General features: G+C 35.6%; 1 protein-coding gene across 7 annotated transcripts in view; it reads left to right on the top strand.

Annotated features, from left to right (window-relative positions):
- The window catches only part of VPS54 (VPS54 subunit of GARP complex), a 158,541-nt gene that overhangs the window by 119,971 nt on the left and 14,506 nt on the right, over positions 1-24,064 (top strand). For 6 of the 7 annotated variants that reach the window (XM_061432779.1, XM_061432778.1, XM_061432777.1 and 3 more), the window contains 9 exons: positions 3,159-3,499; positions 9,392-9,521; positions 10,098-10,279; positions 11,481-11,593; positions 14,617-14,680; positions 17,211-17,316; positions 18,199-18,286; positions 18,854-18,975; positions 19,086-19,166. In XM_061432779.1, coding sequence (XP_061288763.1) covers positions 3,159-3,499; positions 9,392-9,521; positions 10,098-10,279; positions 11,481-11,593; positions 14,617-14,680; positions 17,211-17,316; positions 18,199-18,286; positions 18,854-18,975; positions 19,086-19,166 — 1,227 coding nt within the window. Of the gene's footprint in view, positions 1-3,158; positions 3,500-9,391; positions 9,522-10,097; positions 10,280-11,480; positions 11,594-14,616; positions 14,681-17,210; positions 17,317-17,572; positions 17,674-18,198; positions 18,287-18,853; positions 18,976-19,085; positions 19,167-24,064 lie in introns of those variants that run through there. The other variant, XR_009739446.1, reaches the window with a different exon arrangement.

Below are 24,064 nucleotides of genomic sequence, written 5' to 3'. Positions count from 1 at the left end.
GACAGAATGCCTGATGAACTGTGGATGGAGGTTCGTGACATTGTACAAAGACAGGAATCAAGACCATCCCCAAGAAAAAGAAATGCGAAAAAGCAAAATGGCTGTCTGGGGAGGCCTTACATATAGCTGTGAAAAGAAAGGAAGTGAAAAGCAAAGGAGAAAAGGAAAGATACATCCATTTGAATGCAGAGTTCTAGAGAATAGCAAATAGAGATAAGAAAGCCTTTCTCAGTGATCAGTGCAAAGAAATAGAGGAAAACAATAGAATGGGAAAGACTAGAGATCTCTTCAAGAAAAATAGAGATACTAACAGCATTTCATGCAAATATGGGCATAATAAAGGACAGAAATGGTAGGGACTTAACAGAAGCAGAAGATATTAAGAAGAGGTGGCAAGAATACACAGAAGAACTGTAGAAAAAAGATCTTCATGACCCAGATAATCACGATGATATGATCACTGACCTAGAGCCAGACATCCTGGAATGTGAAGTCAAGTGGGTCTTAGAAAGCATCACTACGAACAAAGCTAGTGGAGGTGATGGAATTCCAGTTGAGCTATTTCAGATCCTGAAAGACGATGCTGTGAAAGTGCTGCACTCAATATGCCAGCCAATTTGGAAAACTCAGCGCTGGCCACAGGACTGGAAAAGGTCAGTTTTCAATCCAGTCCTAAAGAAAGGCAATGCTCAAACTACTGCACAGTTGCACTCATCTCACACGCTAGTGAAGTAATGCTTAAAATACTCCAAGCCAGGCTTCAGCAATACGCGAACCGTGAACTTCCAGATGTTCAAGCTGGTTTTAGAAAAGTCAGAGGAACCAGAGATCAAATTGCCAACATCCTTTGGATCATGGAAAAAGGAAGAGAGTTCCAGAAAAACATCTGTTTCTGCTTATTGACTATGCCAAAGCCTTTGACTGTGTGGATCACAATAAACTGGAAAATTCTGAAATAGATGGGAATACCAGACCACCTGACCTGCCTCTTGAGAAACCTGTATGCAGGTCAGGAAGCAACAGTTAGAACTGCACATGGAACAACAGACTGATTCCAAATAGGAAAAGGAGTACATCAAGGTTGTATATTGTCACCTTGCTTATTTAACTTCTGTGCAGAGTACATCATGAGAAATGCTGGGCTGGAAGAAGCACAAGCTGAAATGAAGATTGCCAGGAGAAATATCAATAACCTCAGATATGCAGATGACACTACCCTTATGGCAGAAAGTGAAGAAGAACTAAAGAGCCTCTTGAAGAAAGTGAAAGAGAAGAGTGAAAAAGTTGGCTTAAAGCTCAACATTCAGAAAACTAAGATCATGGCATCTGGTCCCATCACTTCAGGCAAATAGATGGGGAAAGAGTGGCCGACTTTATTTTTGGGGGCTCCAAAATCACTGCAGATGGTGATTGCAGCCATGAAATTAAAAGACGCTTACTCCTTGGCAGGAAGTTATGACTAACCTAGATAGCATATTAAAAAGCAGAGGTTTTTGCCAACAAAAGTCTGTCTAGTCAAGGCTATGGTTTTTCCACTGGTCAGGTATGGATGTGAGAGTTGGACTATAAAGAAAGCTGAGCGCAGAAGAATTGATGTTTTTGAGCTGTGATGTTGGAGAAGCCTCTTGAGGGTCCCTTGGACTGCAAGGAGATCCAACCAATTCACCCTAAAGGAGATCAGTCCTGGGTGTTCACTGGAAGGACTGATGTTGAAGCTGAAACTCCAATACTTTGGTCACCTGTTGCGAAGAGCTGACTCATTTGAAAAGACCCTGATGCTGGGAAAGATTGAGGGCAGGAGGAGAAGGGGACAACAGAGGATGAGATGTTTGGATGGCATCACCTACTCGATGGACATGGGTTTGGGTAGACTCCAGGAGTTGGTGATGGACAGGGAGGCCTGGTGTGCTGCGGTTCATGGGATTGCCAAGAGTTGGACACGACTATCTGACTGAACTGAACTGAACTGAAAACAGAGTGTTTTAAACAAGGGGATTTATTAGTTCATATAACTAAAAAAAATCCATAGGTAGGTCAACCTTTAGGTGTTTAATAGAGAAGTTGATGATATTATCAAGCCTTAGTTTTGTTCTCCTGTGTTTTTCTCAGTCTGTCTTCTATGTATCTTCTTTAGCTTTAAGCTCAGGTGTTTCGTTTGCTGATTGGCCCACCTTAGACCCTTATCCTATCTTTGGAGACTTAAATTTGGAGTCTGCTTCCCTAGAACCATGTAGATCCTGAAAAATAAGTAAAGAATTTTGAGAAAGGAACAGCAAGTTATTAGAGTTCAACTTTGAATGTTAAAGTAGGAATATAGCTCCTTATTTCTTAGTAGTCCATGAAGACATTGATTTACGTAAATTTACACTTGATTCTTCTGCCTTTCAGTATTTATTAAATACCTCCTCCGTGCACGGTACTTATTGTTCTAGGCAGTAAGATACAGTATCTCATGGAGCTAACACTGTAGTGGAAAGAGACCTAGAACTGAAAAATTAAAAGCGATAACTGATATTTTTTAAAAATTGATTAATGGGATAGGATTGCTGATAGGAGTTAGAGGAGGCTTCTTTGAGGAAGTGACATTTGTGCAAGAACCTTAGTGATGAAAAGAAAACGTGTATGTAAACATCAAGGTGAAGAGCATTCCCAGCAGAGGAAACAACAAAGGTACTGAGATGGAAACAGTGAAATTTTAAAGAATAGGAAGAGAACCAAAATGTCTCAAGAACACTGAATGTGTGAGAAAAGATGTGAGATGAGGAGAAATGGATATAAAAGTAGATATGGTAAGGAATACAGATTGTGTTTTCTTTTTAAGTAAACACATCAATGAATATGATCCTCTGATAGGCAAGTTATGTTCAATGTAACCTATTTAAGAAGTGAGAGAAATATGCACTGTATTTTAGGGAGATCACCATTTACAAAATTAATTTGTAAGTATAGCCCTATGTCTAAACTTTAAAGGGAACCCATCTCTTCAGTAGTTCTTTTTTTACCAGTCACCTTTATTGTGTAACCAGAGATAGAAATTCTGATACATACATGACCTTGACTCATTTGTAAAATGCTCAAACATGCACAATCACTTCACTTTTGAAACCTTGGTACAAAATATTTTATATCAATTAAAAATGTATCCTGTTTTCTTCTAGGCAACCTTAAATATCATTCATAGTGTTGTTCTCTCAGTTCTTGACAAAAACCAAAGGACTAGAGAATTGGAAGAGATTTCACAACAGAAAAATGCTGCAAAAGATAATTCACTAGACACAGAAGTGGCTTATTTAATCCATGAAGGCATGTTTATAAGTGATGCATTCAGTGAGAGTGAATTAACACCTATAGCCATAGATACTACCTCTCAGAGAAATGCATCTCCAAATAGTGAGCCCTGCAGCAGTGATTCTGTATCCGAACCAGAATGTACTACTGATTCTTCATCCAGCAAAGAGCAGATATCATCATCTGTTATTCCAGGAGCTGTGGATATTATGTGAGTATGGTGACTGTTGCCAGATTAACAAGACCTTGAGTCATCTTATTAATGGTTTAAATAAGACTGATTATTCAGTTTATTGAAAAACCGTATATAGTTCGGGCTTTTGGAATTTAACAAAAATAAATAAATTTTATGAAACATATATATTTTTGAAAATTTATGGATGGTAAGGAGGTGAGTTTTGGAAATAATTGAGAATTATAGAATTTTAAGTCCGAGAAGAAACCATTTAATTAAATACCTTTAATTTGGAGAGTTTAGATGGCTTATTTAAAGTCATTAGTGGCAGAACCTGTCCTGGAACTCAGGTCAGTATTTCCTTGGTTATGTTTCTTTCTTTTACTGTATCAGTTTTGTATATAGTAAAGATGTATTTGGTTTACAATTTTCAGTTGTTCAAAGGCATGAGTTTCCAAGTGGGTCACACTGTCTTTTTAAATATTACTTTTTAAAACTTATTTTGAAATAATTTCAGATTTACAGAAAAGTTGCCAGAATTATTAAAAAAAACCTCTACCCTTCACCTTGCTTCCCCAGTTAAGTCTATATCACATTGCCCTCTTTTTCCCTTTCTCGCTTTCTTTCTGTCTCTCCTTTCTTTGTCTCTCATGTTAAAATTTTTACTCAGTCATTTGACAGTATATTTCAGACTTGATGTCCCAAATACTTTAGCATATATTTCCTAAATACAATAACACTTTCTAATAACTGCAGTATACTAGTGAAAATCAAGAGAACACTGATCAATTATTACCATCTAATCCATACACTCCATTAAGTGTTTTGAATAGAAAGAACAAAAGCAAAATAAAGCCAATAAAATCTTTCTGGTCCGAGAACATCATTTATATTTTGTAATTATTAAGAGTAATAGCAACTCAGTATTTTTGTTCATTTTGATAAAAGTCAGATTATGGCCTAGGATCTTATTAGGTTGCAGTTATAGTGTAGAGTCAACTATAACACCTCCCCTCCCCACTATCAATCAAGCAAACCCTGAACTACCTATAAATAAAAATTTTTTTTTCTCTGTTTAGGCTTATATTTTCACATATATTGATTAGGGTTCAGTCTAAAACTGCTGTTAAAAGAGATGTTAAAACATACATAGTTTAAGCAATATATTAATAGAATTACCACTCAAGTGAAGAGACAGAACATTACCAGGTCTTTTTTTTTTTTTCCTAATTTTATTTTATTTTTAAACTTTACATAATTGTATTAGTTTTGCCAAATATCAAAATGAATCCGCCACAGGTATACATGTGTTCCCCATCCTGAATCCTCCTCCCTCCTCCCTCCCCATACCATCCCTCTGGGTCGTCCCAGTGCACTAGCCCCAAGCATCCAGTATCGTGCATCGAACCTGGACTGGCAACTCGTTTCTTACATGATATTTTACATGTTTCAATGCCATTCTCCCAAATCTTCCCACCCTCTCCCTCTCCCACAGAGTCCATAAGACTGTTCTATACATCAGTGTCTCTTTTGCTGTCTCGTACACCGGGTTATTGTTACCATCTTTCTAAATTCCATATATATGCGTTAGTATACTGTATTTATGTTTTTCCTTCTGGCTTACTTCACTCTGTATAATAGGCTCCAGTTTCATCCACCTCATTAGAACTGATTCAAATGTATTCTTTTTAATGGCTGAGTAATACTCCATTGTGTATATGTACCAGGTCTTTTGAAGCACCGTATTGCCACTGTGCTTTCACTTTTTCCCAAAGGAAACCATTAAAACTATTGATTTTTCCAGGTTTTAAATTTTTATATAAATGGAACCATTGAATTATGGTCTTTAGTCTCTAATTTCTTTCATTTCCCATTATATTTGTGATATTTTTCTAAGTTTATTTGTATATAGATTTTCTACTTTCTGACTGCACAACAGTGTGTGTATCATTCTGCTGTTGATGAAGTTTGGATTATTTTCAGTTTGTTGTGACTATTCTTGTAGATGTCTTTGGTGTACATGTTATAAGTATTTCTGTTGAATATATACCTAAAAATAAGTATGTGAATAGTCAATTTAACTAAAGCCAAATAATTTCCCAAAGTGATTGTGTGCCTTTACAGTCCTATCAGCTGTGTAGAAGCATTCCTGTTTCTCCACATCTTCATTCGTCTTGGTGTTGTCAGTCTTTCACATGTTAGTAAAACATTTTGGTAGGTCACAGGTGTAATAGTTTAAATTTCTATTTCCCTGATGATTGGTGAGAGGACACTTTTCATATATTTACTGGCTGTTTGAATATCCTCTTGTGGAGTACTTATAAATCCTTTGCCCACTTCTCTCTTGGTTTGCCTTTTATTTCTTACTGATTATGGGAGTTCTTTATGTAGCCTCAACACAGCCCTTTGTCACTTGGTCCATGATGCAAATGCCTTCTCCCACTCTGTGGGCTGGCTTTTCACTTATTGGGGTCTTTTGTGAACAAGAGTTCTTAACTTTAATATAATCTTATGATTCATTCTTTCCTTTAATGGTTTATGTTTTTTTGTGTGTCCTATTGAAGAAAATCTTTCACTACCCTAAGACTTTGATGATAGTCTCTTGCTTTTTTCTGGAACATTTGTTGATGTCCCTTGCACATTTAGATCCACAACGTATCTGAAATTGATTTTTGTGTGTTGTGTGAGGTTATTTTCTTTTTTCCCATGTAGATATCTTTTTGACCTCACACCATTTATTGAAAAGACTGTCTTACCCATTGCTATATAGTACCACTCTTGCCTTAAATTAAATATTCATATATAAATGAGTCTGTTTCTAGACTCTGTTTTGTTCAGTTGTCTGTCTTAGCACCAGTACCATTAAGTAAGATTATATTAGTTATATCTTTTTAATTAGCCTTTATATCTGATAATTTCTCCTACCTTTTATTGTTCTCCCAAGATGCCTTAGATGTTACAAATCTGTATATATTTTAGCTTTGTTAGTTCTCTTGTTACTGTCACATAAACTTTTCATATTTTTCCTTTCTATTTAAGAGCACAATTCAGAATTTGCAATCCCACATTCTAGTGGCTAGAATATTTTCACATGTCTATATATTGCTGTAAGAGAGGCTTGAGAAATAGTGTATAGCTTGTTGGCTATTTGATAGCTAAAACTGTTACTGTGGCAGAAGAGAGATATTAAAAGATAGCTGGAAAATGTGCCCATACTATTTGGGATTCCTTTAAATAAAATGCAGTCTCAGATTTTAACCCACCCCTCCCACCTCCATTGTGGCTCACTATGCACTTTAGAGCTTCTCTGGCTTTCCACAATGACGTGCTCCCATAGCATGATTACAGAGCATCTATAAATTGTTCCTTCTATGTTTCATAGGTATATAAATGTCTGGAAACTACCCATTTTCCATTGCCAAAGGGGCAATGGATTGATTGAATATATTTATACATTTAACCCTAACTAGTTCTTCCCTGTGTCAAGTGTTTTCTCAGTATGTAATTGTGTCACAGATACAGGACATGCAGAAATGATGTCTGATTTTTGTATCTTTTTTAGTGATAGATTTTCCTTGTTTTCTTACATTATCAAAATAACCTACAACTTTGTAAGTTTATTGCAATGTAAATATGGGCACAAAAGAGGAAATAATTTCCCAGGCAGGAAATGGGAAAGAAAAAATAATGGATGGGATTAGAAACTATTGTAGATTTTAAAAACTTTTTAGTTTTAAATTGTGGTTAAAAAAACACATGCAGTTTATCATCCTAGCCATTTCTAAGTGCACAGTTCAGCAGTGGTAAATATATTCACATAGTTGTACAACCACTCTCGAGATCTTTTTCTTCTTGCAAATCTGAAACCCTGTGCACATTAAACAGTAACTCCCCATATCCTCGCTTACCAGTCCCCTGGCAACTACCCTTTTACTTTGTATCTCTATGAGTTCAGTGACTCTAAGTACTTCATATAAGTGGAATCATACACTGTTTGTCCTTTTGAGACGGTCTTATTTTGTTTAGCATAATGTCTTTAGGGGTGTCCCAGGTGGCGCTAGTGGTAAAGATCCCGCCTGATAATGCAGGAGACTCGGGTTCAATCCCTGGGTAGGAACTATCCCCTGGAGGAGGAAATGGCAGTCCACTCTAGTATTCTTGCCTGGAGAATCCAGGGACAGAGGAGCCTGGTGGGCTATAGTCCATTGGTTCCCAAGAGTCAGACAGGACTGAGCGACTAAGCACAGAGACGTCTTTAAGTTTCATCTATATTGTAACATGTCAGAATTTCCTTCTTTTTTTGAAACTGAATGCTATTCCATTGTAGGTATATACCACATTTTACCCATTTATCTGTCAGTGGACTCTTGGATTGCTTCCATCGCTTGCTCTTCTAAATAGTGCTACTGTGAACATGAGTGTGCAAATACCTCTTTGAGATCCTGCTTTCAACTGTTTTGTATATGTAACCAGACACTGGTTCGTATCTGTGAGCAGCTTTTTGTTTTTCCTGTCAACAGTAAAGAGATCCAATTAGACTTAAAATTTAAAATTTTAAAAATCTTTTTTAAAAGCAAAATTACAAATAATCAGATAATTTATGAAGCTCAAACTTCCCAGCTTTATGGGAAGTGGTACTGAAATAGCACTTTGGCTGTTTATAGAAGTAAATGTTGGAATAGAGGAAGCTTAGCAGGTTAGAAATAGAATTAGACTAATTCTGGGTTCTAGTCTCATGCTTTTAACCTTGTGACCTTGGGTAGATCACCTAAACTTTCAAGATTCAGTATCCTCATCTGTTAAGTAGTTTATCTGTCTGCCTCAGAGTGTGAGAACCAAGTTAAGATACTGTATCTGAAAGTGTTTTAAAAATATTAATCCCTCTATTATTTTAAACACTAGTAAATAAACTTAATGACATAACTTTAAAGGATAGCAGGTAATAACTTTCTTCAATACCTTAACCCAGTGGTTTGCCTCAAATTAATAGACATCACATCCTCTTTGAAATGTCTTTGAAAGTTGTTGTTCTTTGGTCACCAAGTAGTGTCTGGCTCTTTTACAACCCCATGGACAGTAGCCTGTCAAGTTTCTCTGTCCATGGTATTTCCCAGGTGAGAATACTGGAGTGGGTTGACATTTCCTTCTCCAGGGGATCTTCCCAATCCAGGGAACAAACCCACGTCTCCTGCACTGACAGACAGATTCTTTACTACTAAGCCACCACGTAGAAAAGTTATGCTAAGGCACTTCACTTTAACACTAAGCTGAATTTTTGGCACAAAATCAATGGTCTTTATATACTCTCTTGGGTGGGGGGCAATGCATAAAAAGACAAAAAGTCTTTACATTTCTTCCTCAAAATTGGAGTAAATGCATTACATATTATAAATACTCCTATTTAATTGTAAGTTCCTTAAGAAAACATATTCCCTCCAGTGTCTAGTACTTAAATACAATAAATGCTTAAGAAATATTAGTTCAGTTGATCTAACTGTTAATAGTCATTCATAATTATAAGCAAAAAGTGGGCCTGTTTGTTCCTTCCTTCCATTTCTTTCCTCTTCCTTCCACTATGTCATCCTGGGCAACCTGTGCACAACCTGCCATAGCTATGACCTTGTACCTAATATTTTGTTTTGTTTGTTTTTTGCTATAGTTTTTTCAGAATTTCCAGTCAGAGTCTGAATTAAGTATTAAAAATACTATAGCAGAGAGAGATTATTCAAGATTAGGGAAACATTTATTTGTACTATCTGAACTTGCTTATATGATGCCCTGCCACAAAATTAAAACTGTATGATACATCAAAACAGATTTTTCCCTTAAATGTAAATTTTATAGCTTTTTGTTTTTTATTGGTATGTCATCTGTGGAGATCAGTGTGTTCATAACTTTTCTTGACTTAATCTTTTTTGTCATTTTCAGGGTCAATGAAGATGTGAAATTAAGTGACTTAGAGCTAGGAAAGCTGGCAAATAATATCCAGGAGTTATTATATAGTGCCTCAGATATATGCCATGATCGAGCCGTCAAATTTCTCATGTCAAGAGCAAAGGTTATTTGTTAAAGTTTAGATATTTTTTACATAGTAAAATTACTTTGAAAATCTAGAATATATCCTTGCTTGTATCCCTATATTCTGCATAATGCATATTTTTAACACTTAATAAGGTACTGGTGTGATCTGTTAGGGAGGTGCTGAAATGCAAAATAATCCAAATAAAAGAAATAGTAAACCTTGAGCTTGAATTTCAAATAAATGATTAAAAGACTTAATAAATATTTGAAATTAATATGCAGTTTTTATACATATATATGTGTATTACTAACCAAATAATTTATTAAGAAAATTAGTTGTTCTCCAGTATTATGAAAATTGTGTAGTATGACCTGAATTTATTTGAGTTACTTTATCTTAAAGGGATCAGAATAAAATTTAGACATCTTAAACTTTCAATGCTTGATTTCTGGGACTAATGTATTGGGAAATTTCATTATAAATTATCTTAAAATAATTTTTAGGAATTAGTATAAGTATTATAAAATAATTAATATTGTTTGTTAGTTTTATAGCTATTCCATATTTTGTATGATACTAACTCATGAATATTATGTTATCTTTAAAATTTAGGATGGTTTTCTTGAGAAGCTAAATTCCACGGAATTCATATCACTTTCCAGATTAATGGAAACATTCATTTTAGAAACTGAACAGATATGTGGAAGAAAAAGCATGTCATTACTTGGAGCACTTCAGAGCCAAGCAAATAAATTTGTAAATAGGTTTCATGAAGAGAGAAAAACCAAACTCAGGTATTATTACCATGTCCATTCTGTTCATTTTTTTCCTCCTTTTCTTTATAAAACACAGTTATATTTAAAAGAGGAAACTTCATTGATTGGCCAATTAAAAGCCCTGACAGTTGTTTTTCTTTTTAATTATAGACATTGTGTAATTAAAATCACCATTTCTTGGCTTTTGAAAATGGAGTTAGGATGTTTATTTCCATGAAAGTACTTATCCTGATAGACTGACTTTTGCTTTCCCACTCAAAGTGAAGTTAATTATGTTTTACCATTCTTCTTGACTAGGCTAAGAGATATAAAAAGGAAAATATTTCCTGAAATTATTTGTACTATTTATGAATGACCTCAGTTTATTAAGCTGTTCAGCACTTTTTTTTTTTTTATTTTTATTTTACAATATTGTATTGGTTTTGCCATACATCAACATGAATCCACCACGGGTGTACACGTGTTCCCCATCCTGAACCCCACTCCCACCTCCCTCCCCATACCATCCCTCTGGGTCATCCCAGTGCACCAGCCCCAAGCTTCCTGTATCCTGCATTGAGCCTGGACTGGCGATTCATTTCTTATATGATATTATACACGTTTCCATGCCATTCTCCCAAATCATCCCCCTGCCCCTCTCCCACAGAGTCCAAAAGACTGTTCTATACATCTGTGTCTCTTTTGCTGTCTCGCATACAGGGTTGTCGTTACCATCTTTCTAAATTCCATATATATGCATTAGTATACTGTATTTGGTGTTTTTTCTGGCTTACTTCACTCAGTATAATAGGCTCCAGTTTCATCCATCTCATTAGAACTGATCCAAATGTATTCTTTTTAATGGCTGAGTAATACTCCATTGTGTATATGTACCACAGCTTTCTTATCCATTCATCTGCTGATGGACATCTAGGTTGCTTCCATGTCCTGGCTATTATAAACAGTGCTGCGATGAACATTGGGGTACACGTGTCTCTTTCAATCAGTTCAATGTTCAGCACTTTTTAAAAGTCTCACGTACTAGCAACAGCTAATGACCGTTACTGTTTAGAAAGTCAAATGCCTTGTACTGCATGGGCTTTACTTGAATTTAACTAAGATACACGTAGTCTTAAATATGTAAGTCTTAAGTACTCACTTGACTTTACCTTTTCTTTTCACCCTAGGAGATAGGGTTGAAATATTATTAAAGTTTATCTTTATTTTTACTTTTGAATAGCCTTCTCTTAGACAATGAACGCTGGAAGCAAGCTGATGTTCCTGCAGAATTTCAGGATCTTGTTGATTCTATATCACATGGAAAGATTGCTTTACCTGAAAAAAAATCAGGGGGTATGTGTACTCTTTCACACATTCTGTTTCAATTTTATATTGTTTGTTCATTTTGTAAGAGTGCTTAATATTTTTTTAATTGATAGTGCCTCTTGGAAACCTTAGAACTCATATTCCCAGCTTAGTTAGTAAGTAGTTGATTTGAAAAGTATGTGGCAATTTATAATAATTTTAAATATTTATTGAATATTAACCATATTCCAAACATTGGACCAAGTGCTTTACATGCATTTACTCTCCCAACAACCTATGATAAAGATACTGTTGTTACCTTGTTTAATATTGAAGAGGCATGAGGCTGCCAGGGGTTAAGGAATTTGGTATAAATGAAGATCTGTGATTTGAAACCAACTTTATGTAATTTTATAGCTGTGTTCTTAACCACTGTTCTATATTGTTTAGAGAATATGTATTATACTGGTAAGTGTCTACTATGTGTCAGATATTGAGACAGATAAAGGTATAATTTTACTTTAAAAGGGCTAAGTCTAATGAAAAATATATTTATTAGCAATCATAAGTAAGGTAGTCTTGATATGATAGAGAAAAACAAAATGTAAAGAACCATAGAAAAAGAAAATTATGCAGGAGACTACAGAGGAAGGGCAGGGAGGCAGGACAATCTAGAAGACAGAAGTTAAAAAATTAGAGTTTCAAGAAGAAAATTGTCATTGGTATTAAATATCAATCAGGTTTCTTGTGAAAGATACACAATGGCTAGAAATATTTTTGTATGTGAGTTAAAGTGTAATACCAGGATGCATTGTAGTTATGAAGTTCTTGAATGTTTTTAATGGAGGAGGCAGTTGCACTTTCAGTTTTTATGCATTTAATGAAAATTTAATATTTTTACATAGAAATATTTAAAAATTGTATACTGTACCATAAAATGCAACTGTATTGCAAGAGAAAGACTGATAGTAACCACTTGTTTGACACACAGGAGATCATTTGCAGTCTTTTTAATTCAGTGGCCTGATAGAGCCAGATTGTAGTTCACTGCTGAGTAATTCAGAAGGTAAGGAAGGGTAGACGAGTGTAAGGCTACCTTTTCAAACAGGCCTTTCAAGTTTGGCCCTGAGGGGAAAGTAAATGATGAAGTGGCAGCTAGAGACACAAGAGCTATTAGAGAGACTATTACCTTTAAATTCACTTAGGGAATTGAGAGAAGAATTTTAAGAGAAACTGAATTATATTTTTATGCTTAATAAAAGAGGAAGAAAGTTGATTTAAAATAAGAGTGACATAGAGTGATTGTAGGGGTAGGACCCCTGGACTTGAATCCACAGTTCAAGAGAGGGGCTCCCTCTGCCCACTGTAACGAGAGGGGGTGAGGAACAGGTGAAAATTAGAGTAATTCCAATCCAGTCGAGAGAGAAATTGAAGAAATCAAGTAAATTTCTGTTGTTTAGTGACCATTTTTAGTAGATAACAGTGTTGGGTGGTGGTCACAATTTTTAAATTGATTGTATGATATTAGCAAAGCAAAAGTGTTTAAGTGGCAAAGACTGAAAGAAAAATAAGACACTCTGATCATTCTAAATCACAAACTTAAAATTATAGGACTTATTACCCATCTGTTCTTTCAAGCTGTGTTTGATTGGAGTTCACTATCCTGAACACATTCCAATTTTGAATTAAAATCATAACTCTAAAAGTGACTTAATTTATCATGTGTTTTTCCCACAGAGTGAACTATTTATTTTCACTTCCTCTTTGTAGGATACAGACAGTAGAAAGTTTCTCTTACAAACCCTGCTCTGTCTTTTGTTTTTCTCTGACCAGGAAGAAAGTATATGCTATTAGAAATTCATTAATATTTTACTAGTTCATGCAAAGTGAAGGATCCTGGGTTATATTCATTCACCTATCATCCATTTATTGAGTTACTAAATACTTATCAAGGCATTGGGGAGATGAAATTTAACAGATAGCAGTAAATATTAATTTAGTGCTTACCCGCTGCTAGACAGTTTGTTCTAAGCACTTTACATTGTTATCTCATTTACAGGTCCATGAGCTGTAGTATTCCCATTTAACAGATATGGAAACTGAGGCACAAATAGGTCAAGCAACATACCTAAGGTTACATGGCTAGAAAGTGGTAGAACTGGGATCCAACAGCAGGCAGACTGATGTTAGGGCCCCTTTTTAACTACTGTGCTAAGTCACTTCTCTGCAGTATTGAGTGTTGGTTAAGACACAACCCCTGTCCTCAAGAAACTTTAATCTGACATATAGAGTGAACTGTGATTAGAAATTATATCACACTGAATTTCTTTACTTGAAAGAAATGAGGATGTAGATATTTAATGTCTTAGAACATAGGGACTTGAAACTTAGGGAATCATTATGACTGACTTGCCCATGGTACTCTGTTTAATAGGCTGATTCAAGACAGTAATCCAGTCCACTGTTCTTTTCACCTCAACATACTGAATTCTGTTTTTTAATGATAAAAAATACCATTACTGAAAATAAAGTAACTTTTGGATAAAGATCATAAAAACTAAATATATAATCTCTCCACTGAATTTACGTATTAACTAGTATTCTAAAGATTATAATAAAGAAAACCAGTTGAAATGCTAGTTATGTCTTTCCAGATTAATAACACTCTTCTTCTTTTACTTCTTATCAGTCATCTGCCATGTACCAGACCTAGAGGATAGCCAGTTTGTAAGCATTATCTCTTTCACTGACAACTACACTTAAAGATAGATATCGTTGTCTATGTTTAATGGATACAGATACTGAGACTCAAAAGAAGTAATTGGTCCGAAGTCATTTATCCAGTAATTGGTAATACTGGAACTCAAATTCAAATTTCTCCGATTCCAAATCCAATATACTTTACTTACTTTGTGCTAAATTGTTTTCCAAGAAGTAGGTTTATTTGCAAAAATGAGGTCGTTCCAGGCCTTAAATAGGAACTTTTTCAGTTTTTTTCCTAGTTTAAATTTTTTATACAGTATTTTGTTTCATCTTATACCCATGTCTCTTCATTTGCTTTAACTTTCTAGCTATAGAAGAAAGAAAACCAGCTGAAGTTCTTACTGTTGAGGGGCAACAGTATGCTGTTGTTGGGTGAGTGACACATTTTTCTTTATTAGTTGAGTCAAGTATTTAAAATATAGGTCTTTTAGTTACCGCTTGATGTAAATTAGAAATTTTAGATTAACAATTGTAAATCTTACAAAGAATTTTAAATAAATTTTATGGATTCCTTTTTATTTTGTAGTATTCTGTATCCATTAGAGACTACACTGGCTAAACAAAAAAGGGGCTGGTTGATTTTTCTCATACCACAAGAACTTTGAGGTACATCCAGGGGTGCTACAGTGGCTCTCTGCTGTAAATGTCTCAGGCTCTTCCTGTCTTTTTTACCTGCAACTTTTCTTGGTGTGCAGTGTGCAGCTTATTGAAGTTGTGAGCTCTGGAGTGAAACTGCTTAGGTTTGAATCCCAACAACTCTGTTACTTTGTGACTTTGGGCAAGTTACTCTGTGTGCCTTAGTTTCCTTCTTTGTAAAACAAAATGTGGGAAATAGTACTGTACTTAGAATTATTGTGAAACAGGTAATTCCTGTAAAACATCTTGCACAGTTCTAGTTCACCTAACAAGAAGTTGATAGTTGTTGGTAGTTATTTCCATTACCATCATTTGTCATTAGGTCTTTTATTCTTTTACCAATAACAGTATTTCAAATTCAAGTTAACTAAGAAAAATATAAATTCCAGTGTTGTTTGTCTAGGACTATATGCCTTTTATTAATAGATACTTAAGATAATATCTTCATATACTTTCATAACAATAGTTTAGGTATTTTCATATATGTGATCTTATTTGATCTCTCCAACCACACTATAAAATAGACATTTCAGGTATTATTGTTCCCTTTCTATGGTTAAGAGAATTGGAGCTTAGAAGTTTAAGTATTTAATGTAAAATTACCCACATGGAGCCAGAATTAGAAGCAAAATCTAGCTCCCATTATCTATATCATAATTCTTTGTCACTTTTCTTCTTTGTTTCTTGTCACTAAATGAGTCTTTTCTGAAATAGCCATCCCCTCCAGGAAGAATGAATGATCCTTGCCTTGTAACTCTGTGTGCCTCTATCATGGCTCTTTCTGCAGTGTAGTAGAGTTATTTATTTGTGTATGTATCTCCCTGGTTATTATCTGAATTCCTCAAAGATGGGGATCATTTACCATTTTAATTTTTCTTGGCACCTAATAAGCACTCAATTAGTGTGAATAGAATTTATGCTTTTTCTCAACTTGTATATTCTCCAAAACTCCAAAGTACAACCATTGTAAGCTAAAGCTTCCATTCCTTTCTTTTCTGGAATTCTTTTCCATTTCTAGTAGGATAAAACTTTTTTCAACCTCACTGTAATTTTAGTCCTTTGATCTAATTGTCATTTATTTCCTTAATTACCCATTGCAATTGGTCCTCTGTATCCGCAGGTTCTGTATCCCACTAACCAGCATGTAGAACCCATGGATATAGAGGGAAGACTTTACTATGCCATTTTATATAAAGGACTTGAGCATGCATGGGGTTTTGATATTCACGGGGTATCCTGGAACCAGTCCCCTGTGGATACTGAGGAAGGACTGTGTCTTGTTACTCTTCCCTTACTTAATGGAAATGGTCCCCTCTAGCTATCTGTCTTTCTTGCTCTTTAAGCTAAGAGACTACTGTCAAAAAGCTGAACTCTCTGGCTAAAGGGGAAGTACTGTATATTCAGCAAGAAGATTACAAACGATAGCAATGGACTCCTGCCCAGTAAAGCAGACTCTAGGATTATGCATGGAGAGTAATGTATGGTCTAACAATTAAGCTGTTATAAAGGCTAGATAGTCTCCTCCTTGAAGCACTGCTGTCTCTCCTTCAGACTTTTATAAAACATTATTTTACATGGATCACTCATTTCTCAGAATCTCATTGAATTTAGATGTCCTGTAATGAATGGGTGTTTCCCCCTTAATTTCAACCTTATTTAACCTCCCAGTAGTGTCTCTTTTCAGCTTGTGACATATCTTGCTAATGAGCTGATAACTTTCTCATCTTTGGAAAATCTTTTGTGACTTACCAGTAAGCTTCTTAGGAGATACATTGTTCTCAGAAGCCACAATTTCTCTTTTATCTCACTAAGAAAATCTGGACTAGGCCCTTCTTAATTCAACATCTATGATAACCTGCTACATAATCAGAAACACTGCTTAAACTTTTTTCAGTGTTGGCCAAGGATTTTTAAATTGGCCAAGGAATGGGATACCTGCCTTACTGAAAAGACTTACTTATTGCAAGTGTCACAGAGAGAGTGATGTGCTCATAAGCACAAAATTTAAGGAAGTACCCTTTCTCAGTGTCATGAAAGTGCATGCCCTGCAGTTGCACAGCCTTGAAACTGAGTGCCTTCTTAATTTTACACCCTAGAGGTTTTCTGTTACCTTACTCTAGTCCCTACTTGCTCTACTTATAGGTAAAACACATCATTGAACAGTTGCCAAGATCAGTATTGATTTTTGTATGTGAAATCAGTTCGATTTTTCTTGTTTTGAGTGCCTACTGGTTCATCTCTCTCTCTCTTTTTTTGGGGGGGGTAGAACTGTATTGCTGTTGATAAGAATTATCCTTGAATATTGCCAGTGTGTGGATAATATCCCATCTGTTACTACTGACATGCTCACTCGTCTATCAGACTTATTGAAGGTATGTATGATTTCACTTTTATGGAAAAATAGTTGGAAGAAGTAATACATTAGGGTGTGAGTAATCTTCCAACTCTTAAGACATTTCAAGGTCATGGTATCTTTAAGACATTAATTTTGTGACATTTGGCTGTGGTTGATTCACAACATATTATTTGAAGGCCACCTGCTTCCTTCTCACTCAACATTTAGTGATTCCTCATTACATCTATAGAGTTGTTAATGACCTTGGAGACAGGAGATGATTTGTTCGTTAGGTGCTGAACATGACTGAGGCCACTTAGGTCAAAAAACCTGGACTGGTTTCAAATGTGCATGGAAGGAATTCACTGAACTTTACAAAATTCATCTCACTAAGGTTAGAGATTTTTCTTTAAATCATTCTTTCAGAACCATTGATGTGAAGTGAAACTGTGGTGATAGTTTTATTCAGCCATTTCATATTAACAGATATTTTAAACTGCTAGATAGAGAAAAGGCTTTATTTTTTCAAATACCTAATCTATCAATTAATTCTATCCCAAAGTTGTCATATTTTAGTCCAGAAAGATTTTGTTACCCTTTTGAAAATAGGACTATCCAATTACAAAGACTAAAACAACGAGTTTTATGATTGCAAATTCAAGATTAATTTTTGAACAACTGATTTTTTAGAATTTCTCAACTTTTTTCATACCAGACTGTAAATACTATTATTGGGAAACACCCCCTTTTTTTTTTTCTGTCATTACATAAACAAATCCTAATTGCTCCTACTAGAAAAATTCATTTGGTCCTTGCATAAGAGGAAAGAGGAATGTATTATTAGAATTAACACATTGCCAGCATATAAAGTATAGTTTTTAATAAATTGTTGGTTTTTTTCTCTTCCTTCCTTTGTTAGTACTTCAATTCAAGAAGTTGCCAGTTAGTTCTTGGAGCTGGTGCACTGCAAGTTGTTGGACTAAAAACAATAACTACAAAAAATTTGGGTATGGATTCTTGCATTTAATTCACATGCTGAGGCATTTCAGTGATGTCACTATAGTTAGGTTTTTATTATACGTGGTGTTTTTGTGCCTCTAACCAAAGGCTCTAAAAGTAGCAGTTCTACTTTACTTTTTTTATGTATTGCCATAATTGAAAAATAACTTCTGGAGAAATGTTACAAGGAATTTTTAGTCTAATAAATGTAAGTTACTACAAGTTACACTACTGTTAAAAAAAATGTTAAAATATAATATGTATTAAGTACATAAGTGTGTATGGGGTGAAAGGTATCAATGTCACGAGAATCAGTTGTCCCCTTAGCTTCCTCATGCCATTCTACCCACAGCTTGAGTCCATTGGGAAAATTAGCATAATTCATTACATCATTCAGTACCAAATGATTGTCTTAAACAAAATGAAATATGTTGCTTTCTGTCACTGTGTTCTCCATTTATGTAATAAACTTGGGTCGTCTGTAGAAAATTGAATTTTTACATAATTTGATAGGTAATTGAAGTCAGCTAATACCTTTTTTTCCTCCATGATATGTCCATCTCCTGGATCTTCAGCTCTTTCTTCACGCTGTTTGCAGTTAATTGTGCACTACATTCCTGTGATCCGGGCTCATTTTGAAGCTCGACTGCAACCTAAGCAATACAGTATGCTTAGGCATTTTGATCATATCACTAAGGTATCTTTTCATGTATTTTCTCCTGGAGTTTCATAAATTTAACTCCTTAATTGTTAAGTATTTTAGATGTATCCCAGGTCTTTAATGTACAATGTTATTTCTCATTATAGGACTACCATGACCACATAGCTGAAATATCAGCTAAGCTTGTAGCGATAATGGATAGCTTATTTGACAAGCTGTTATCTAAGGTAATGATTTATGGAAATTATTAAGCTTTGCTTAAAGGCGTTGTGACTTTTCACAGTTAGTTCTAACAAGTCAAAATTCTTCAGGATATAGGGAAGAACTCGAATGTTCAGATCTCCCAAATAGTTTATCTTCATTTCCTAAGGGATTTGAGGATAGGGATGAGGGAAGATGATTCCCCTCATGATGAGAGAGACCCTTTATAGAAGTAATTTTATATTAGCTGTATTGAAAATTATGTATTTTCCTCAAAAAATATTTTAGTTTGAAAGCCTTCCAGAGATAGAATTAAGAAAATAAAGATCAAAATAGGGAAAAAATTAAATTATTTGTGATAAAGTGTGTTACTTTATTTTTTAGGCTAAAAACCCAGCCTGAAGTGCTGGGTTATTTCCATCATAGATATTCAGTTTCCGTATTTGTTTCTTATTTGCTTCCCATCCTAAATAGGTCATTAAAAGTAGCTCTGTTTTCTAAAGAATTCTTAATTACACGGGGAAAGTATCTTCAGAAAAATGTCACTTAATCAGGCCTAGTCACTTTTGACCTATCTCTCACTCTTTACTTTCCCTAAATTATTCTGTACATGTTTTAGAGAAAAAGCAAAAATCTCATAACTTGAGAGTTTGAAGCTTTGTTTAGTTTATACTTTTGCCCCAGAGCATTTTTCGAGTAAACTCATAAAGCAAGGCTCTTTGATATGCTTTTCCTTCTACTTGGATCCTTCAAATTCTGAGATGGCAAGAGCAGCAGACACATAAAAATTATAAAAAGACAAGATAAAGTGGTGCCCATTAACACACAAATCTTTGAAGTTGACAGTGAGAAAGGAGTGATTGGAAAATAAGATTGTGTTTGTTTAATGTTTAGTTCTCAAACATTTTGGTCATAGGACCCCCTTTACATTCTTAAAAATAATTGAGGACCCCTAAATAGCTTTTGTTTATGCAGATATAGCTATCAGTGAGTACCATATTAGAAATTAAAACTAAAAAGATTTAAAACTCATCTAGAAAAATGGTACTGATGAACCTATTTGCAGGGCAATAATAGAGACACAGATGTCGAGAAGGGATTTGACACAGTGGGGAAAGGAGAGGGTGGGATGAATTGAGAGTAACATTGAAATATATACATTACCATCTGTGAAATAGATAGTTGGTAGGAAGTTGTGATATAGCTCAGGGAGCTCAGCTTGGTGCTCTGTGACAACCTGGGAAGGGTGGGATAGGGGTTTCGGGGGGAAGCTCAGGAGGAAAGGGATATATGTATGTAGATGGCTGATTCATGTTGTTATATGGCAGAAATCAGCACAACATTGTGGAGAAATTATCCTCCAATTTAAAATAAAAAAATTTTTTAAAAAGAATACATAAACACACGGAACTAGACTTCAGAATTACATCACATATCACCTAAAAATTTCCAATATTCAATCATGAGAGTTTGAAAGTGAATTATATTAATCTTACTATTACTATGAACATGGTTCTTGTCTCATATATTCCCTGAAAGAGCTTCTGACTCCCAGGAATCTCCAGACTGCACTTTGAGTAACTCTGGCATAGTTAGTAGATAACATATATGCTTTATGCTTCTCCTTTAAGAAACTTAAGGAATTTACAGTTGTGTGCAGACATACCTATATTATGCCCTCTAAATTACTAGTTTTGTGTAGAGAAAAATTATGTTTAGAAATTCTCTGTCTTCTTCATGGTTGTGAAATGCAAACTAAATTTAAAAGCAGTTCCATTCCACCAGTTTCCTTTTTGATATATGACATTCTTCTCTGTGCCAAAAGTCAATGAATAATGCATGTAACTACCCTAAGAAGTTTACCATCTAATACAGCAAAGGACTTAACACCTAACAATGTAGACTAAAGTGAAAGTAAAAGTGTTAGTCATTCAGTCCAACTCTTTGTGACCCCATGAACTGCAGCCTGCCAGGCTCTTCTGTCCATGGAATTCTACAGGCAAGAATACTGGAGTGGGTTGCCATGTCCTACTTCAGGGGATCTTCCTGACCTAGGGATAGAACCCAGATCTCCTGCATTGCAGGAAGATTCTTACCATCTGAGCCACCAGGGTGATAATGTAGAGTGAGGTAAATGTTAAATAGTGAGACTAATAATGAACTGGGGAATAGAATGAAGCAAATCCCCAAAAATGCTGGTACTCTTAAAACCTTTTCTTTATTCTATCAGGTCATCCAGAGTTTTTGAACAAGAATTGGGACTATGGCTAGACTTTTTCCTGTAACAGTTTATTGCATTATTTTTGGTAAAGAAAAATAAAGAAAATAATGTAATGGAGTTCCATATATTTATCACGTGTATTTAACCATCATTAACATTTTTCTTTTTTTGTTGAAATATTTTGTGGTTAATTTGAGGCCCTGTAACATTTCATCCCTAAGTACTTAAGAATATATATTTCTAAAAACTTAGGGAGGGATACTTTTTTATATAATCACATGACTATATCAAACCAGCAAAATTAACAATAATTCCTTATTATCATCTAATACTTATTCCTATTTGAAACTTATCAATTGTCCTAAGATGTCATTTTATAATAATTTGTTTGAACAAAGGCTTTTGCATGATCTACATATTGCATTTGGTTATTATTATGCCTCTTCGGAGAAGGCAATGGCACCCCACTCCAGTACTCTTGCCTGGAAAATCCCGTGGACGGAGGAGCCTGGTAGGCTGCAGTCCATGGGGTTGCTAAAAGTCGGACACGACTGAGCAACTTCACTTTCACTTTTCACTTGCATGCATTGGAGAAGGAAATGGCAACCCACTCCAGTGTTCTTGCCTGGAGAACCCCAGGGACGGGGAGCCTGGTGGGCTGCCGTCTATGGGGTTGCACAGAGTCGGACACAACTGAAGTGACTTAGCAGCAGCAGCATTATGCCTCTTAAGTCTTTTATAAATTTCAAACACCTCCCTCCCCAATTTTTATGTCTTTTTTAATGTCAAGAATATGCCTAGACATTTGCAGCTTTGTGTTTTCTTTACTACCATCCCCACTGATGACTTTTCCTTGTTACCCCAACATACATTTTCCCTGTATAGTGCTGTCATGCCCAACTGTTTGCGACCCCATGACTCAAGTCTGCCAGGCTCCTCTGTCCCCAGGGATTCTCCAGGCAAAAATACTGGAGTGGGTTGCCATGCCTTCCTCAAGTCTCTCAGTCATGTCCAGCTCTTTGTGACCCCATGGACTATACAATCCATGAAATTCTCTAGGAGTGAGTAGCTACAGGAGTGAGTAGCCTTTCTCTTCTGCAGGGGATCTTCCCAACCTAGGGATCAAGCCCAGGTCTTCCACAGTGCAGGCAGATTCTTTACCAGCTGAGCCACAAGGGAAGCCCTGTATTATCAAGTCTGTACACCACTCCCTGCTCTACTTGCTTCCATGGGTTGCCCAGGAGTTTGACCCAGTTTTTAATTCATACCAAAATAGCAGAGTGTTTGATTTGGGTTAGTCTCTCAATTTTTAGCTTTTCATTTTCTTACCTGGAATTTTAATTTGGGGAAAGAGGAATAGCATAGTAATAAAATATAGGCTGATTCTAAGAAGCTAATAAGTAAGGGCACGTTTCCTTGAGCAGAATAAAGCATTAACATCTAATGATACTACTGGCTAGACTAATGTCCCAGCCACCTTTAATTCATGTTGAGTTAAATTGTGTTAGGTTAACAGAGATACACAAAAGTGAAGAAACCTTTTATCTTGTCCTCAAATAGTAAAATATCTAGTACGATAATTATATCAATAACTATTACAGGAGGTAGATTATATAAAGTATCATAGTAAAGTAAAGAAATGATTCAGTGCTGTTGAAGCTTTTAATGTTTTGAAATACATGGTTGTCAGCTGGGGAAGTGGGTCTGGGAAAGCTTTATGGATGAGGATGCATATAAATTTTGCTTTTCACAATTAGAGTGGGCTTCCCTGGTGGCTTGATGGTAAAGAATCCACTTGCTGATGCAGGAGACACAGGTTCAGTTCCTGGGTTGGGAAGATCCCCTGGAGAAGGAGACGGCAACCCATTGCAGTATTCTTGCCTGGGAAATCCCATGGACAGAGGAACCTGGCAGGCTACATACGGTTGCAAAAAAGTCGGACATGACTTAGCGACTAAACTGCAACAATTAGAGCAGATTAAGTTGAGGCAAAGAGATAACACTGAGTTTACAGTGTGAGTAGACATATTGATTGGAATCATAAGAAGGAAGTTTAGTGTCAGGTTTGGGCTTCCTTGGTGGCACAGAAGTTAAAGCGTCTGCCTGCAATGTGGGAGACCTGGGTTCGATCCCTGGGTTGGGAAGATCTCCTGGAGAAGGAAATGGCAATCCACTCCAGTATTCTTGCCTGGAGAATCCCACGGACAGAGGAGCTTGGTGGGCTACAGTCCACAGGTCGCAAAGAGTCGGACACAACTGAGCGATTTCACTTTCACTTTGGAGTTAGATAGACCTAAGTTCAAATTCCATGTTTGTCACACATGAGCCATTGAAGAACCTTCGGCACATTCTTAATTTATTTAAGCCTCAGATTCTATCTCTAAATGGGGATAATAATAAAAATCTCATAAAGATGTAGTGAGGATTTATGAGATAATATATGTGGAGCACTTTTCTTTTATCATATCTTTGTATCTGACTAGAGACAGTTCCAGTAAACATTGATTGCTAATGCTTTTGCTGTTGTTTTTAATAATAACAAAAGTAAGTAATTCCATAGAGCTAATGTATTAGGGTGGGTAAGCCCAAGAGTAGAGTGGGAGATAACGTTGGAAAGATAGAAGAGGGCTTTGACTCCAGTGGAAAGCTAAGCAGTTTAAGTCAGGTTGATGGAGGTATAATTTACATTGAGTAAAATTCACC

This window comes from Bos javanicus, chromosome 11 (genome assembly GCF_032452875.1).
Source record: "Bos javanicus breed banteng chromosome 11, ARS-OSU_banteng_1.0, whole genome shotgun sequence".
In the NCBI taxonomy this organism is placed as follows: Eukaryota; Metazoa; Chordata; class Mammalia; order Artiodactyla; family Bovidae; genus Bos; species Bos javanicus.
Note: the sequence above shows the minus strand (reverse complement) of the source record. Positions and strands in the feature narration are given on the sequence as shown.